At 41.5% G+C, this 18,784-nt stretch overlaps 1 protein-coding gene across 1 annotated transcript in view; it reads left to right on the top strand.

Moving 5' to 3' along the window:
• Nucleotides 1–18,163, top strand: part of LOC135544979 (neural proliferation differentiation and control protein 1-like) — a 57,316-nt gene extending 39,153 nt beyond the window's left edge. Inside the window, exons 3-9 of the mRNA XM_064972662.1 lie at nt 7,709–7,804; nt 8,158–8,370; nt 8,831–8,897; nt 11,461–11,545; nt 11,878–11,957; nt 12,336–12,435; nt 12,866–18,163. Coding sequence (XP_064828734.1) covers nt 7,709–7,804; nt 8,158–8,370; nt 8,831–8,897; nt 11,461–11,545; nt 11,878–11,957; nt 12,336–12,435; nt 12,866–12,931 — 707 coding nt within the window. The 3' untranslated portion in view covers nt 12,932–18,163. The remainder of the gene's footprint in view (nt 1–7,708; nt 7,805–8,157; nt 8,371–8,830; nt 8,898–11,460; nt 11,546–11,877; nt 11,958–12,335; nt 12,436–12,865) is intronic.
• Nucleotides 18,164–18,784: the final 621 nt, after the last annotated feature.

Raw genomic sequence — 18,784 nt, 5'->3', positions numbered from 1 at the left:
ATTTTTTTTTGTGTGTGCAAATTAACTCACACTTACGGACAATGTCAAATGTGATATGAGTCAGTTTCTCACGCACCTGAGTGAGTTTTTCCAACAGCCAGATTTATCACCTTCAACTTGAAAGCTGCATCATATGCATTTCTCCGTGTCTTTGCCATGATGAGGGTGACACAATTACTACCGTAATCAGAATGATGGGAAGTTTGAGCGCGCTCGATTTACGTCACATTATGTGACGGTGCTCAGTTTTTTGGCAGCATGAATCATGTGAAAGCGGGAAAAATCCATAAATTAGCCGCGCCATTGTATAAACCGCGAGGTTCAAAGTGTGGGAATAAAATAGCGGCTTATAGTCCGGAAATTACGGTAATCAGAAGCCACTGCCAGATTTCTGGATAGGGCTGCGCTCAGTTTCTTGCCTTGGCAAATCGCGCTGTTGAGACACTGTTGCCCTTTGCAACCACGTACCTATGTGAGAGGGGATTCACGGCCCTCACTAGCATGAAAATTAAATACAGGCACAGACTTTGTGTGGGAAATTATTTAAGATTGAGAGACTCTCCAATGCAACCCAACATTGCAGAGTTATGTGCATCCTTTCAAGCACACCCTTCTCATTAACCTGTGAGTTATTCACAATTGTTAATGAACAAATAAAGCTAATAAACAGCTGGAGGTTGAATGTTTGAAGGGGTTTGGGACTATAAAAAGTTGGGGAACCACAGGTCAAATGTAGGCCTACATTGAACACCACACATTGGTTGCTACTGTAGGCTGAATGATAGAACAGCTATTTCCATGTTAGAATGTTATGGGATCCATTTTCTCCATTGGTTTTGATGGTAGGCCACTCTAATTTAGGACTAAGTTATGTTCAAATAGCCACAGCAGTCAACTTGACCACTGTTAGAACTGTAAGTTAAAGCGGGTACAGCCACAGTGTTCGCAGTAAACAAGCGCCAGGAGTTGCACAGAAATTTCACAATGTTCAAGTTTGCGCTCAGCAGACCTTTTGAGGGAACGTTGTGTACCCCCACAAGATTCGTCCTAATAACCGGTTATACAAAACGAGGGCACAAGGAGAACTGTTCCACATTGTCTGTCCCATCTCACGAGAGACTAGTTTAATGTGAAAAAGAAGTTAATATTGCTCACTTTTTAATGGATAATAGCAGTCTCCCCTCCAGTCCCCCACTGCCTCAGACTTTAACGAGTGTTAATGAGACAGCGTAGGAGGTGCGTCATCAGGGGACTAAGAGCTGATAGCTCAGGAAAAAGGTTTTGTTCCAATGGAGAGAAAGAGCCAGAGCAATGGGAAAGGATTCATAATGGTTCAAAATGAGAATGGATGACTTTCACAGAGTGGTATTGATACAAAACAATTGTCATTAAAACCCATAAAGAAATATCTTAGATTAGATTTAGTCATAGGCCAGACAGACACTGGAGGGAGGGTGACTCCAGGAAAGCCCTACATTAAAGAAGGAAAGGAATTGAAAGACTGAGACCTGATTCACCACCGGTCTGTGAGATTACAGCCTAGCCACAACAAAGTCTAAACGAGTATCCCTCAGCACAGATTGTAAAGCATGGACTGTCTGCCAAGCAGGTTTTCCCTGATCCACTGACAGAAAATACATCCCAAATGGCACCCTAATCCATATAGAGCATGCTACTTTTAACGCAAGCGTGCCATTTGGGACAAATCCACTGACTGGCTCTAGAAGAGCTGATGGTAAACAGAGTAAATCACTAAACAGAAGGTTAGAGAGGACCCCTCTATTATTCTTTCCTCCTCCACATATCTCCCTTCCTCTCTATCACTCTCTATCCTCCTTTTCTTCTCTTTCTTTTCCTCTTGCTGCCCTTCACACACGGCTATCCTCCTCCTGAGCGAGCTCATCCGTGGATATTCTAGCCACTCCATACACACTGAGCACACTGATGTTGTTCAGTTTGCCCTGTTGGTAACGATCGTCCACTCGTATGGAGGGCCATGTTAACAGGGATGTTGGTTGTGATATAGGTCATTCTACCCATTTTAGACTTTGAGTATCTGTCATCTGGACATGTTTACCGGCTCTCATCCCAGGTTGCTTCCCAAGTGGTCCCTGTATGCACTGCTCTGACCATAGTCCGGCTTCTGTTCAAAAATAGTGCACTATGTAGTGAATACGGATGCCATTTGAGACCTCTGGATTTGCAGATGTACACACAGTTAATTCACCGACTTAGCCCACTACATTTAAGTGGTATCCATTTTCCTAATGGCCATTTAGTTCTTTGCAGCCACTTGGGACATGACTGGCACATGACTGAATTTAATAAGAATGCATCACATGCGAACCACTTTGTATGTTGTGAGGCCGGTTGGCGGGACTGCCAATTTCTCTAAAACGATGGATGGATTATCTTGGCAATTGATAAATGCTCACTAACAGGGATGTAAACAAATTTGTGCACAAAATTTGAGAGAATATTTTTGTGCATATGGAAGATTTCTGGGATATATTGTTTCAGCTCATGAAACATGGGACCAACACCTTACATGTTTCATTTATATTTTTGTTCAGATTACATATACGTTTTTCAGTTGCTCAGAAAACTTGGGGAGCCAAATTAAACCACAGCACGCGGGCCTCCATTTGGGGAACCCTGCCCTACAGTATAGCTCTCTCACTTACAAAACACCTGGAACAATTCTATGTAATACACTTGAGACCATGGCCACTAGACACAGAGGGCAAGCAGCTGCCTATTTCAGGCCATTTCCCCCAAAACAAGGCAATATTTGCAGACATTGGTCTTTACCCAGCCCCAACCACCCACTCGACAAACACAGAACATTTTGAGGAAATGTGACAGAATAATTACATTTGAGCATTGAGCTGCAGTATGACTCATATTTCTGTTGCCACTGTGTCTTGTGTGCTCCCAAACGGCACCCTTTACCCCTAGCTGTTGTTTAAGTCCGAGATTTTCACTTTCACTGTGGCCACCAGATTATTGGAAATTGCAGCTGGAGTTGACGAACTTGCATTGGTTTCAGGTGCAACCTTTTTCTCTGTTATCAATAGGGAATAGATCACTAATATATGCATAACTGGCTTGCGTCATTCAGACCCATATGCCGTCGACCACAGCAAGAAGGGAGCCACATTGAAAAAGGGTTCCGTGATTTTAAAATTCATTACTTACTGACATTTACTCCTTTCATATGACAGGACAGGAGACGAGCATTGAGGCTTTTGTTCTTACTGTGTGAATGGAAAATTAAAGCAGCTTTATCATGGATCAACTATATAGCCTATTTTTAAACAACGATTTACAATTGGAGTTTGGCGGCGACTAGTGTGGGCTGACTAGAGCTCCGTCGTCAGGTAAAATGTTCGGTGTACTTGCAGGCTATTCTTTAGGTGCTGAAATCAATAGTGTTTTTATTTGAATAAATAATTGTATGTGATGTCGGAGCACCAGTCTGCTCACACCAGCTGCTGCTCAACTCCATCGTATATCGTGTTGTTTAGTCGGCTACTATATGGGGCTATTGAGCTCCGCAGTGGACTTTTTAATTTTATTTAACTAGGCAAGTCAGTTAAGAACAAAGTCTTATTTACAATGACGGCCTACCAAAAGGCATCCTGCGGGGACGGGGGTCTGGGATTAAAAATATAGTGTAACAGGGTTATATTGGTGATTTCCCCTTGCCACTTTATTGTTAAGCCAATGGGTGTTTGGTTTGAGTTTGTCTTGCCTTCACCTACTCAACGTGGCATTTTATTGGCTGGTTTGCGTAGCTTGCTTACGAGGGGGGATGTTCCAGGTAGAATCGTCCCAGTGAACAAGCACCAAACCAGCGGTAAATTGCTGGTTGCCAAGCACTGTACATCAAAAGTGATTCTTATACTCTCAAGTGAGGATGTACAATTTATATCAAATTGTTTGTAAATGTTATTCGAACATCACATATAAGATGCAGCGGTTTTTGGAGAATATTTGTTGTGCATTTTGTTGTAAAGAATTCCCGCCAGTACGAGCTAGCAATTTACTGTGTCTGGTGGTGGGGTTCATATATTTATACAGTGAGTGCAGTTGGATGGTGAGACGTACATTGCATGACGTGCAATTTTGTGCCGTTCCTAACAGAATAAAGCTACATGACTGGTGCTACATATTGGAGTTCCGTGTCGATGACTGATTGTACACAACGCAAGAAGAGTACTGTTACAATAGGACAAAACACACATCGCGGCGAGACAACACTACATAAAGAGAGACCTATAAGACAACAACATAGCATGGTAGCAACACATCTGTCAGTAAGTGTCCACGATTTGAGTCTTTGAAAGAAGAGATTGAGATAAAACTGTCCAGTTCGTGTTTGTTTGCAGCTTGTTCCAGTCGCTAGCTGCAGCAAACTGAAAAGAGGAGCGACCCAGGGATGTGTGTGCTTTGGGGACCTTTTAACAGAATGTGACTGGCCGTGTCATATTACCCACAAAGCCTAGCGTTTCAAACACTGAAATGGTTCGTTGTTTTTCCACCATTCATTTTATCCTTTGTAGATTTTAGAAACACTTCAAATAAGGACTGTGTTTTGTGTAAGCTTACCTTGGCATGACATTTTGATATCCATGTAAATCTCTCGGACAAGGTGGCTTTTATCAATATATTTGGCTCTATTTACTCAGATTCAAAAAATTCTAAATAGCATCAAAGAAGACATCATGCAAGACTACAAATCTCTGCAAGCTGCTGCACGTCATCACATGTGGTCTGCGGTTGAGGCCGGTTGGACGTACTGCCAAATTCTCTGAAACGACAGAGGCGGCTTACGGTAGCGAAATGAATTTATAATTCTCTGGCATCAGCTCTGGTGGACATTCCTGCAGTTAGCATGCCAATTGCACACTCCCTCAACTTGAGACATCTGTGGCATTGTGTTGTGTGACACAACTGCACATTTGAGAGGGGTCCATTTATTTTTTCCCCAGCACAAGGTGCACCTGTGTAATGATCATGCAGGTGCATGGATTATTTTGGTAAAGGAGAAATGCCCACTAACAGGGATATAAATACATTTGTGCACAACATTTGAGAGTAATAAGCTTTTTGTGCATATGGAACATATTTTATTTCAGCTCATGAAACATGGGACCAGAACTGTACATGTTGTGTTTCTATTTTTGCCCAGTATAATTGGAGTCATATCTGTGGTCTGCTGCATACAATAGTTGCATTGAACTGAATAGGAAGAATTGATGACAGGGGGCCCAGCAGTTACTATTATTCAGAGCTGCTTGGAAGCCACCGGTCAATTCATCGCTATTATTGTGCACTTCACTTTACTGACCTCTAGGCAAATCTCTAGAGCACTTACAATGTGGTTGGTTGGCACAAGCTATGGAGGGATGATGTATATGGCCAAAGTCTCACATTTTGAAAATATTTATTACATCAGAAAATAATAATACCTTACAGTACTTGAAACGGCCTTTAGAAATGGGTCTTTGAAATGACCTGGGGAATAGTTACCTTCTATCCTCTCCCCTCCCTTTCTTGGCTTCTCTCTCTGTTGCCCTGGTTATGGTTTTCATTCATGATTGCTCTCTCGCTCTCCCTCCGTCTTACTCTATTGCTCGCGCCCTACCTCCTCTGTGCCCCCCCCCCACCCACACGCTCAGAGCACCTCTTCATGACAGAGACGCTGACCTATCCACCCACACACCGCGACACAATTCCCCCACTCTCACTAATATGTAATGGACAGAATCTCTTGCACACACAAATACACGCATGAATGCACACACACACTCTCTCACATACACACACTGCACCACTCTCCCTCACACACATATGCACGAAAGCACCTCACATTCACTCTGTCATAGACACCCACCCACACAGAGATTCTCTCACTTTGATCCAGCTAGCAACACACAGAATCACTGGTTTACTCAGTCTCATACATAGACACACAGGCATTACAGCACCACACACATTCTAACACTTACAGCACCGTACTGCTATGCAGTTTATCACCTCACTGCTCTCACCGCACCTGTGAAACCGACATTATTAATTACTGTTGCTATAGTAACCCTTTATGATTAAGCACAAACCAATCCAATGTAAGAAACATGCAGCGTGTCATCTCTGCAAATACAAAGATATTTAATGCTTTTACAAGGCTGCAGTTTGTGTTTGCGCAAGCCTTTTGTACTTGATGAATGATTTGATTTGGATCCTTACATGTATCATCCACTCACTTGTTGTTGTAGGTGTGTGTGTTTATCCACACTGGCCACACGAGGGCAGCATGGACCAGTTCTTTCGAACTGGAATTCCTCTGTGTCCCCTATGAGGACCAGTATGGATAAACACACACATGGAGTCAAGGAGAGCCATGTATTTACACTGAACAAAAATATTAACACAACATGTAAAGTGTTGTGAGCTGAAATAAAAGATGCTGGACATTTTCCATATGAACAAAAAGCTTATTTCTCTCAAATTTTGAACACAAGTTTGTTTGCATCCCTGTTCGTGAGCATTTCTGCTTTACCAAGATAATCCATCCACCTGGCAGATGTGGCATATCAAGAAGCAGATTCAACAGCATGGGGACAATAAAAGGCCACTCTAAAATGTGCAGTTTTGTCAACCACACCACAGATGTTTTGAGGTAGTGTGCAATTGGCATGCTGACTGCAGGGATGTCCACCAGAGCTGTTGCCAGAGATTTAATGTTAATTTCTCTACCATAAGCCGCCTCCAATGTCGTTTTAGAGAATTTGGTAGTACTTCCAACCGGCATCACAACCGCAGACCAAGTGTAAACACGCCAGCCAAGGACCTCCACATCGGGCTTCTTCACCTGAGTGATCGTCTGAGGTGGTGCTGAGGAGTATTTCTGTTTGTAATAAAGTCCTTTTGTGGGGAAGAATTTGTTCTGATTGACTGGGCCTGGCTCCCCAGTAGGGGCAGTGGTCTAAAACGCTGCATCTCATTGCAAGAGGCACCACTGCAGTACCTGGTTCGAATCCAGCTGCATCACATCCGGCCGTGATTGGTAGTCCCATAGGGCGGCGCACAATTGGCCCAGCTTTGGCCGGGGCAGGCCGTCATTGTAAATGAGAATAAGTCAAATCTTTGAAGTTGTTGCATTTGTATTTATGTTCAGTAATAGATGCAATATGATGCATTTACATGATGACACTGTAATTCCATGTGGTGGCCATGTTAGCTCCCCTTTAAAGTGTATGCGTCTGCAGTCAAGTACCAAAGACTCTGGATTTCCCTTAGTCAGCAGGGCTGTGGTTTTCCTGTTGATCTGCCACCCTGAACTACTGCACTACTATTAATACAATTATAGGACTAATACATGCCTGATCTCTACAGTAGTGTGACTATATGGCTCTGTGTTTCGTAGCCTTTCGTTCTGTATGGAAATCAATAGCTTGTGCAGTTGATTAAGTGTAGCTTGTGTTGTCAGCATCTGATGACTGATTCCCCATAGTCACTATGGTGGAGTAGAAGGTCATCATTGCCGATTGTAGATCTCTGACTCATACCTGCAATCACCTGGATGGTGGAGGAGAAATTGCTCGCTCTCTCGCTCTCTCTCTGCATCTACCTCTGTCTTCTCCTCTCCTCACATCGTTGTGTAAGTAATCATTGAAACCCAATGATCATGTTCTCCTTTCAGCGGGAAAAGTGACCACGTTCCCTGAAGTGGATGAGGAGATAGACTTCCTGTCCACCATCATCAGCCAACGGAAGGAGTCAGGGGTCAAACATCCAGGTGAGAGAGAACCTTTGGCTTTACATTGCCATATTTTGACCAAAGCCCTATGGCCTGCAGGCGCCCGGCCCGCGACAAGGAATCGCTGGAGCGCGATGAGCCAAGTAAAACACCCCCTGGCCAAACCCTCCCCTAACCCGGACGACGTTAGGCCAATTGTGTGCCGCCCAAGAGGGTGGCCAGTAGCGATGCAGTGCCTTAGACCGCTGCGCCATTCAGGAGGCCCAATTTGACAAAGCTTTTAGTTGCGTAGTTATGGCATAATGTGACCAGGAAGATCATATGATTTGCTATATTAGTAGTATAGTTTTCCTATCAATTACCATTAATTCTCTCATTTTTGTGTCTCCTAGCTCCTCTCTCTCAGGATTTTTCCAAAGCCAATGAGGAAGATGACCGATCCATGATCCTCACCCAACGGCCTACCACAGAGCAGCCTACGACACACAGTACCACTACAGCCCCGTATAACACGACGACAGCCGCCCCCACCACCACCCACATCCCAGCAGTTCGTAGTGGGCCCCTGATCATCCCTTACCCCGCCAACGATCATGTGTTTATTGGCATGTAACCTTCCTTATTACTTTTTAATGTTTTGATTTTAACAGCAAAATGCTTTCCTCTATATACATGAGTGCAGAACGTTCCAATATTATCTACACATTTCTCATGGAAATATTGAACAGGGGAACCATTGTTCTCCAATCTGAAGTTTTTCCACATCCTGATTATCTTATGAATGCTTTTATTGACTTTCACTGCTCTTGGCTCTTAACTGAGGTTTATAGTGACCCAAATGGCACGATATTCCCAGGGATGCAATTTGGGATGCCCATACAACCTTGTGAATGGATTATTTTTCAGCTCCCACTGACTTCTCCTAGTCTGTGAACTAACCTAGACAGTGCCTTTAGTCTCTTGTCTTCTCCTCTGATCTATACCCTCTACTAGATATGTCTTCCCTTTTCTCTACCAGCCGTTTTCATCCTCTTTTCCTAACACCCTTTCTTTTCCTCTTTACAGTCATGACCAGTGTGTTTGTGGTCATGGGATCTGTGGCCTTGCTCTTGGCTGGTGTCTGTTGGATCAGGTAAAAATTCTCCCTACATCTGCGTCTTGTTCCAGTCGGCTTTGGTTTCTTACATGTTGCGCGGTACTTTACTGTACACTGACTTAACTGTTTTTACGAACGGACAGTTTGGTGTGTTTTTAGTAGTCACATTGTCGCTTCGTTTTAGTGTCCGTTTAAGTTGCTGATTGTAAATTGTATGCACTTCAGTTGTACGGACTAGTAGAAATTTGCTCCATGTAACCATTTTAGTCTCGACTGACTCGGCATTAATAAACAACCGAGGTTTAACTTGCTACCTGACTATTTGTAAAATGATTACAAAGCAAATTCAGGGAGATTAGATTCATATTGGTCTAAACCTTAATCCAGAGCTCAAAATTGTGACCGAAATCCTTGAATTTGCGACCCTTTGACTTGGCAGTGTGACACCAATTTTTTTAATTGCTTTAGCTGGTTACGTTAGTTTTTGGTTCATTTTTTTAAATCAAGATTTATTCCAACATCAATCGGTATTTATTTTTTATTTATTTCATCTTTATTTAACCAGGTAGGCAAGTTGAGAACAAGTTCTCATTTACAATTGCGACCTGGCCAAGATAAAGCAAAGCAGTTCGACACATACAACGACACAGTTACACATGGAGCAAAACAAACATACATTCAATAATACAGTATAAACAAGTCTATATACGATGTGAGCAAATGAGGTGAGATAAGGGAGGTAAAGGCAAAAAAAGGCCATGGTGGCAAAGTAAATACAATATAGCAAGTAAAACACTGGAATGGTAGATTTGCAATGTAAGAATGTGCAAAGTAGAAATAAAAATAATGGGGTGCAAAGGAGCAAAATAAATAAATTTAAATACAGTAGGGAAAGAGGTAGTTGTTTGGGCTAAAATATAGGTGGGCTATGTACAGGTGCAGTAATCTGTGAGCTGCTCTGACAGCTGGTGCTTAAAGCTAGTGAGGGAGATAAGTGTTTCCAGTTTCAGAGATTTTTGTAGTTCGTTCCAGTCATTGGCAGCAGAGAACTGGAAGGAGAGTCGGCCAAAGAAAGAATTGTTTTTGGGGGTGACTAGAGAGATATACCTGCTGGAGCGTGTGCTACAGGTGGGAGATGCTATGGTGACCAGCGAGCTGAGATAAGGGGGGACTTTACCTAGCAGGGTCTTGTAGATGACATGGAGCCAGTGGGTTTGGCGACGAGTATGAAGCGAGGGCCAGCCAACGAGAGCGTACAGGTCGCAATGGTGGGTAGTATATGGGGCTTTGGTGACAAAACGGATTGCACTGTGATAGACTGCATCCAATTTGTTGAGTAGGGTATTGGAGGCTATTTTGTAAATGACATCGCCAAAGTCGAGGATTGGTAGGATGGTCAGTTTTACAAGGGTATGTTTGGCAGCATGAGTGAAGGATGCTTTGTTGCGAAATAGGAAGCCAATTCTAGATTTAACTTTGGATTGGAGATATTTGATATGGGTCTGGAAGGAGAGTTTACAGTCTAACCAGACACCTAAGTATTTGTAGTTGTCCACGTATTCTAAATCAGAGCCGTCCAGAGTAGTGATGTTGGACAGGCGGGTAGGTGCGGGTAGCGATCGTTTGAAGAGCATGCATTTAGTTTTACTTGTATTTAAGAGCAATTGGAGGCCAATGAAGGAGAGTTGTATGGCATTGAAGCTTGCCTGACATTGAATGTAAGGTATGCAACAATGGGCATGCAAACCAGGTATTCAAAAAGTTTGATCCGAAGTCTTAGTTGACTTTGTGATGCGCAATTCACCCATCATGCGCTGTTTGAATGAACATTGTCTAAAGGCCTTCGCCAAACAGCTTCCCAATTAAATGTTGACTGCAAAGTAGGCCTACCTGGCAGAATGATATCATAATGATTTGTATCAATTGCCCGGCATTTGTTTAACAAACTCCGCCATCACATCATGCAGTCTACACTGTACAGTACAAAAACGCAGCTAGCCAAACACAACTATCTCTTCTGGTGTGGTTTAAGCATTGTTAGAATATGCAGTTTTTGTAGTATAATAAATATAAATATATTTCAAGAGTGAAAACCTGATAAAACTGGGAAAGATTAAATAGGGCTCTGTTCAAAATTGCTAACAAGTAACACCCTTTTTGAGATTGCGTAAAGGTTATATTTTTCCTTTCAAACAATAAATGCAAATATGATATTGTCAAGTTAAAATGTCATTCTGTTTGAGGGTATGTAATCATAAGCTACTTGCTCAGCCCACAAATTAAAGATGACATTTAAATGATGCGCGAATCATCTGATTTAATTACATACCCTCAAACAAAATTACATTTTAACTTGACAATATTATACATACAGTGGGGCAAAATAGTATTTAGTCAGCCACCAATTGTGCAAGTTCTCACACTTAAAAAAGACGAGGCCTGTAATTTTGATCATAGGTACACTTCAACTATGACAGACAAAATGAGAAAAAAAATCCCGAAAATCTCATTGTAGGATTTTTAATGATTTGCAAATTATGGTGGATGAACAATGTGTTGGGTATGGCACAGAGCTAACTCTGTCCCTGTATCATCTCAGGTTGCAGAGAGGTGTGCGCCTGGCTCAGAAGGCAGACTACCCTGCTTATGGGGGTACAGGGCCCCATTCCTATGACAACAATGTGGTGAGTACAGAACACAATCGCATTACAAAGTCATGGTTACAATATAAATCATATAAATGTTTTTTTTTTATTTTTTATCCTATGTTATCTTTCCATTTAGTTTGTATTTTTATTCATCGCTTTTTGCCTTCATTTGATTGTTTTACTGTAAATTGTGTTTCAATTTCCAATGCAATACTAATCACATTGAAACAATCTCACGTTCTGTACAATAATGTTCTATTGAAACACATGGCACCTGCTTTTTATATAGTCTGTTTTAAAAATAGTGTACTGTGTAGGGAGTAGGGTGCCACCATGCCCTCTAATGTAATCGTATACCTTGCCTGCAGCCTGGGGATAAGAGGCTGGCTCAGAGTGCCCAGATGTACCACTACCAACACCAGAAACAGCAGATGCTCTCCCTGGAGAAGTGAGTCATGCCCCTGGCCTTCTAGCTCCACTCCGTCTGTCTGTCTTGTCTGCTACGTAACCAGACTTACCTGTCTGCCGTCTGTCCCTGGCTGTCTGAAAATGTTACCAGCTGTCAATTCCTTGTTTCCTCTTTTGTAAAGCTACTTGGTGGTGCTCCAAAGTGTTTTACCGGGAATTGAGGGGGAAAAGGACCGAGGAAGAAGGCTATTAACGTTTCCAGACACGGCCCACGTCTCGCCTCACCTCTCCTCCTCTTCCCTCCCTTCTCCCTTGTCTTCCTGTCAGTCTGTATCAGGGTGAATTGTAGGTTGTGGTGTGATGTTTGGATACCTCCATGACTCCAGTTTTCTGTTCTTTGTTTTTCCTTATCCTTCAGACAACGGGATGAGCCAAAGGTGCCTGACTCTGTGGCCACGTCAGATGAGGAGAATGAGGATGGGGATTTCACGGTGTACGAGTGTCCTGGATTGGCCCCAGTAAGAGACAGACACACATAGTGTACTGTGTACTACACAGACATGCAGGCATGGTAGAGGCAACGATACACGACTGACATCCAATATATATTTACCTCCTAGTTTGAATACATTTTAGTTAAATACTGTACATTTACTTTGAATACAATTGTATAAATAGTAGGCTACAGACTTCTCTTCTTTTCTCTCTCGCATTTGCTTTATTGGCGTGACGTATTGATACATATTGCCAAAGCACAGAAAATAGAGCAATTAACAATAGAAAAGGAACAGGTTATGTAAATCAGAACAGAATTATCAAGTAACAATTTTAATCAGGGGAGGAGGGGTGGGGGAAATAAATGGACTCAATACTACTAATCATTGTGTAGTTTATAAAACTTTCTTCCTCATCTCATGGCAGGTTGTCATTAACTCTCTCTCTCTTTAGACAGGGGAAATGGAGGTGAAGAATCCTTTGTTTGATGATTCCACCCTTCAGCGGAGCCACAAGTAACCCTGACAACCCTGGACATTCTGATATGCACCTATAAAAGATGTCATCCTACACGTACAGGAAGATCAAATCACACTTAATTACTCAAACACCTACAAATACACATCGGGTTTCTCTATACCTAGCCTGTCTCACATGATACACTCCTAACATGGTAGGGTGGCAGGTTTGTAAGGAGAGAAGGAATGAGCGGAGGTTGTGAGAAAGATGGACTTGAAAAGGAGGAGGTGAATCTCCTCTTGGATTGGACTGATATCTGGGACCCGTGACGTCTCTCGCACTTAGAAAACCTACACAACGTTGTATCTTTCCATCTGGCCTAAAATATCCATTCCTTCGTATTTTGTTATGTTTATCTTATCTCTGGTGTAATTGATCCTGTAAAATTCTCTCCATTTTTTTTTCTGTCAAACATGTGCACACATCTTCCAACAAACTGACTGAGAGATTGTGTATGACGATGGATAACATTCTCCAAGTACTGCTCTCCCCCTCAGTCCTTCGCGCTGTGCCACCCCTGTACAGAGGAACTTCTGGGTCGTATTCACTAGAAATCAAACAGAAGAAAAATTGACAGAGGGACTATACCTGAACTTTTCCAACAAGAAATGCTGTTTTCTTTTTCCATTGCAAAATGTATCGCCACAGTGTGCGCTAATGAATACAACCCTGCTTCATACGACAGATACCCACAGACAGGTTCAAGGAGAACAGAGAACTACAGTGGGAAAAGAAAGATGTGTTATGGGCCTATAGGTAGCTGTAGACTTGAAAACTGGTCCTAGAAATAATTATGGAACTGCAGACGTTAGTTCAAGCCTTTTGAAACGAAGAATGGTTGGCATAGTACAATTATAAGGCTGTCAATGCTAATCATTGGCCAGACTAAATGGCTGCATTACAAAAGTCACCTCATTCTATATATATATATTTATTTTTTATATATATATAGAATGAAGTTCCATTAATTATGGCTCTTAAATATCTGAAACTCATTGACTTTCTAATAATTTAACTTAAAAAAATAAATAATTTGTATTTTATTTTACTGTTTCATGTACACATGCAGTGCATACGGTAAACCTGACCTGTTAAAGCTCTCTTATATAGCCATTATATTATCATTATATATGGTCCCTCTATGCATGACTTGATGACACTGGGTTCTGCTGAAAAGGGATAAAAGTCTATATGCATTTATGATTGTTATTCAAGTTTCCTGTGTAAACTTGCTTATGCTATCTAGAGAACGTGAATGATTTCAAAGGAATTTGGAACCTCTTTACAGAACTCTGAAACAGAGCAACCCCATCGTGTACACAGATTTGTCCCCATGATTTGTGATGATCATGTAAATAGCCACTGACGTGTACTGTACAGAGATGGCCAACTGTCACTAATGATGTATTTGTACACATTATTAGTCTATATTTCTGATTGCTGTGTCAAATGAACCACCGTTTGCTTTAGCCTAATGTGAGACCCAAATTGCACCCCAATCTTTTGTATCGTGCGTTTTACTTTTTATGAAAGCCCGATTAGGGCCTGGTCAAAAGGGTCGCACTATAGGGAAAAGGGTGCTCTTTGGAGCACACGAGTCTTTTCAGAAGTTGCCTATTGCCGTTGACTCTCAGGAATGCTGATGTCATTAGCTCTTCTATGTACTTAACCATTTCTCTTACTCTCTCTCATACTGAAAGAAATGGTAGTCCGACACGTACTGTAACATGAATGATTTGTGGATGCAGTTATATTTTATTTGCCCAGTTAGGCTTCAAGAACTATGTATGTGAGATAGAAAGAGGATTCTCTTAGAATGGACTCATCCGTTGATGTAGGCCTAGATGACTCGTGAAGATGCTGAACATCAAACCTTGACTGTTTTACCACATACGTACAGGTAACTGTCAAAATAAAGAGAACCCCAATGCAAAGTGTCTTAATTGGAAGTGTTGCCACCACGAGCCTCCAGAACGGCTTCAATGCACTTTGGCATAGGTTCTACAAGTGTCTGGAACTCTTGGAGGGATGTGACACCATTCTTCCACAATAAATTCCAGAATAGAAATTTTGTTGATGGCGGTAGAAAAAGCTGTCTCAAGCACCGCACCAGAATCTCCCATAAGTGTTCAATTTGGTTGAGATCTGGTGACAGAGAGACACACACCAGCTTTAAACCCCCTATGCTCTTTCAATGTCACAGATTTCTGATTCTAGACATTGTAGCCAAAATAATGGCCAACTTGACATTTTTATACATGACCCAAAGCATGATGGGATGTTAATTGCTTAAAGCCCAGTGCAGTCAAATGTTTTATATATACACTGAATGCACAAAACATTAGGAACACATTCCTAATATTGAATTGCACCCCCTTTTACCCTCAGAACTGCCTCAATTCGACAGGTCATGGACTCTACAAGGTGTTGAAAGCGTTCCACAGGGATGCTGGCCCATGTTGACTCCAATGCTTCCCACAGTTGTGTCAAGTTCGCTGGATGTCCTTTGGGTGGTGGACCATTTTTGATGCACACAGGAAACTGTTGAGTGGAAAAAACCCAGCAGTGTTGCAGTTCTTGCCACTCAAACCTGTGTGCCTGGAACCTACCAGTTCAAAGGCACTCAAATCTTTTGTCTTGACCATTCAGCCTTTGAATGGCACACATACTCAATTGTCTCCAGGCCTAAAAATCCTTCTTTAACCTGTCTCCTCCCCCTTCATCTTCACGGTTTGAAGTGGATTTAACAGGTGACATCAATAAGAGTTCATACCTTTCACCTGGATTCACCTGGTCAGTCTGTCATCGATTTCCACACTGAGGTTAGAATAACACTAAAATTGTGAAAATGATAATGCCCTTTTAGTGTAAGAGCTGTTTGAAAAGACTGCCTGAAATGTTCAGCCTACTGTAGTTTTGGCCTGCCTGGTGTCATACCCAGGTGTTGTTAATAGACCAATAAGAAGAGAGTTCCAAACCCCTCTGCCAATAACAGCTAGTTTTCAGTTTTCCCCTCCTCACTCTGACCAATCCCAGACAGTCCTAGCAAAATTCTTGTTTGAGAAGTTGTTCTTTGCTAAGAAGCTATTTTTGTTTATTTTTGATCATTTTAATTGAACACAATCACAGTAAGGCACTTAATTGTTACCCAGAAATGATTTAATATTGAGAAAAGTTTTTTTTACCTTTATTTAACCAGGCAAGTCAGTTAAGAACAAATTCTTATTTTCAATGACGGCCTGGGAACAGTGGGTTAACTGCCTGTTCAGGGGCAGAACGGCAGATTTGTACCTTGTCAGTTCGGGGGTTTGAACTCGCAACCTTCCGTTTACTTGTCCAACACTCTAACCACTAGGCTACCCTGCCGCTGATTTGGCCCTTTAAGGAACCAGACCTGTGTGGAAGCACCTGCCTTCAATATACAGTACTTGTATCCCTCATTTACTCAAGTGTCTCCTTTATTTTGGCAGTTACCTGTACATCAATACTGTCCCCTAGGCCCTATGGTTGCAAAATGCTGATAACCTAACCAAAATTGCTAGGTTTTCCATAAATCTTTGTTGAAGGATTGACATTTGCTCTTTGCTTGCTTTCACGAATGTGGATGGTTAAGAATCTCCAGGAGTGACTAGTGACTACCCTTTTTTTGTACAGTAAACCACCCTCCTGGACTAGAGGGTAATTAACACACCAACCCTGAGAGACGAACAACCTCTTTTACTACTACTGGGATTGTTGACCGTGATGCATGAAGACATATCAGAAAAATGTAATAATATAAATATTTGATCTTAACTGCGACATGGTCTGCTGTGCTGTGTTTTTTATGACATAATGGACAATATTGTTGGAAGATGATCTAAAGCTTCAAGTGAAGATTGTTTTTAAAAGAAAATCAAGCAAAAATACTAGATTTGATGCAAACATCAATCTGGGATCTCATGAGAGAATCAAAATATACAGTACCAGTCAAAAATTGGACACACCTACTCATTCCAGGCTTTTTATTTATTTGTACTATTTTATAAAATTGTAGAATAATAGTGAAGACATCAAAACTATGAAATAAAGCATATGGAATCATGAGTAAGCAAAAAAGTTTTAAATTAGCCCTATTTGGTAAAAGTCCATATTATGGTGGGAACAGCTCAAATAAGCAAAGAGAAACTACAGTCCATCATTACTTTAAGACATGAAGGTCAGTCAATCTGGAAAATGTAAAAAAAAATTGGACAAATTCTTCAAGTGCAGTCGCAAAAACCATCAAGCGTTATGATGAAACTGGCTCTCATGAAGACCGCCACAGGAAAGGAAGACACAGAGTTACCTCTGCTGCACAGGATAAGCTGATTAGAGTTAACTGCACCTCAGATTGCAACACAAATAAATGCTTCACCGAATTCAAGTAACGGACACATCTCAACATCAACTGTTCAGAGGAGACTGCGTGAATCAGGCCTTCGTGATCAAATTGCTGCAAAGAAACCACTACTAAAGGACACCAATAAGAAAAAGAGACTTGCTTGGGCCAAGAAACACGAGCAATGGACATTAGACCGGTGAAATCTGTCCTTTTGGTCTGATGAGTCCAAATGTCTTTGTGAGACACAGAGTAGGTAAATGGATGATCTCTGCATGTGTGGTTCCCACTGTGAAGCATGGAGGAGGAGGTGTGATGATGTGGGGGTGCTTTGCTGGTGACACTGATTTATTTAGAATTCAAGGCACACTTAACCAGCATGGCTACCACCGCATTCTGCAGGATTACGCCATCCCATCTGGTTTGCGCTTAGTGGGACTATCGTTTGTTTTTCAACAGGAATATGACCCAACACCTCCAGGCTGTGTAAGGGCTATTTTACCAAAAGGTAGACGACCTGGCCTCCACAATCACCCGATCTCAATCCAACTGAGATGACTTGGGATGAGTTGGACCGCAGAGTGAAGGAAAAGCAGACAAAATGTGCTCAGCATAAGTGGGAACTCCTTCAAGACTGTTGGAGAAGCATTCCAGGTGAAGATGGTTGAAACAATGCCAAGAGTGTGCAAAGCTGTCATTAAGGCAAAGGGTGGCTACTTTGAAGAATTTCAAATATAGAATGTATTTGGATTTGTTTAACACTTTTTTTGGTTACTGCATGATTCCATGTGTGTTATTTCATAGTTTTGATGTCTTCACTATTATTCTACAATGTAGAAAATGGTAAAAATAAAGAAACACCCTGGATTGAGTAGGTGTGTCCACATTTTTGACTGGTACTGTATGTTAATAGCCTATAAAACAATTAATGATTTATTCTAAACTCAAGAAATCCAGTGGTGGAAAAAGTACCCAATTGTCATCCTTGAGTAAAAGTAAAGATACCTTAATTGAAAATGACTCAAGCTAAAGAGAAAGTCACCCAGTAAAATACTACTTGAGTAAAAGTCTAAAAGTATTTGGTTTTAAATGTACTTAAGAATCAAAAGTAAATGTAATTGCTAAAATATACTTAAGCATCAAAATATACTTCAGTATTATACAGAGGCAAAGCAGACAGCACAATTGTCTTGTTTTTTAAATTTACGGATAGCCAGGGGCACACTCCAACACTCAGATATAATTCACAAACAAAGCATTTGTGTTTAGTGAGTCACCAGATCAGAGGCAGTAGGGATAGCCAGGGATGTTCTCTTGATAAGTGTGTGAACTGGATCACTTTCTTGTCCTTCTAAGCATTCAAGTACTTTTGGGTGTCGGGTAAAGTGGAGTAAAAAGTACATTTCTTTAGGAAAAAGTAAACGTAAACAATTTTGAAAATATAAATAGTAAAGTACAGATACCCCCCCCCCCAAAAAAAACTAGTTAAGTTG

The sequence above is a fragment of the Oncorhynchus masou genome, chromosome 1 (assembly GCF_036934945.1).
Source record: "Oncorhynchus masou masou isolate Uvic2021 chromosome 1, UVic_Omas_1.1, whole genome shotgun sequence".
NCBI lineage: Eukaryota > Metazoa > Chordata > Actinopteri > Salmoniformes > Salmonidae > Oncorhynchus > Oncorhynchus masou.
This window is presented reverse-complemented; position numbering and strand designations above follow the sequence as displayed.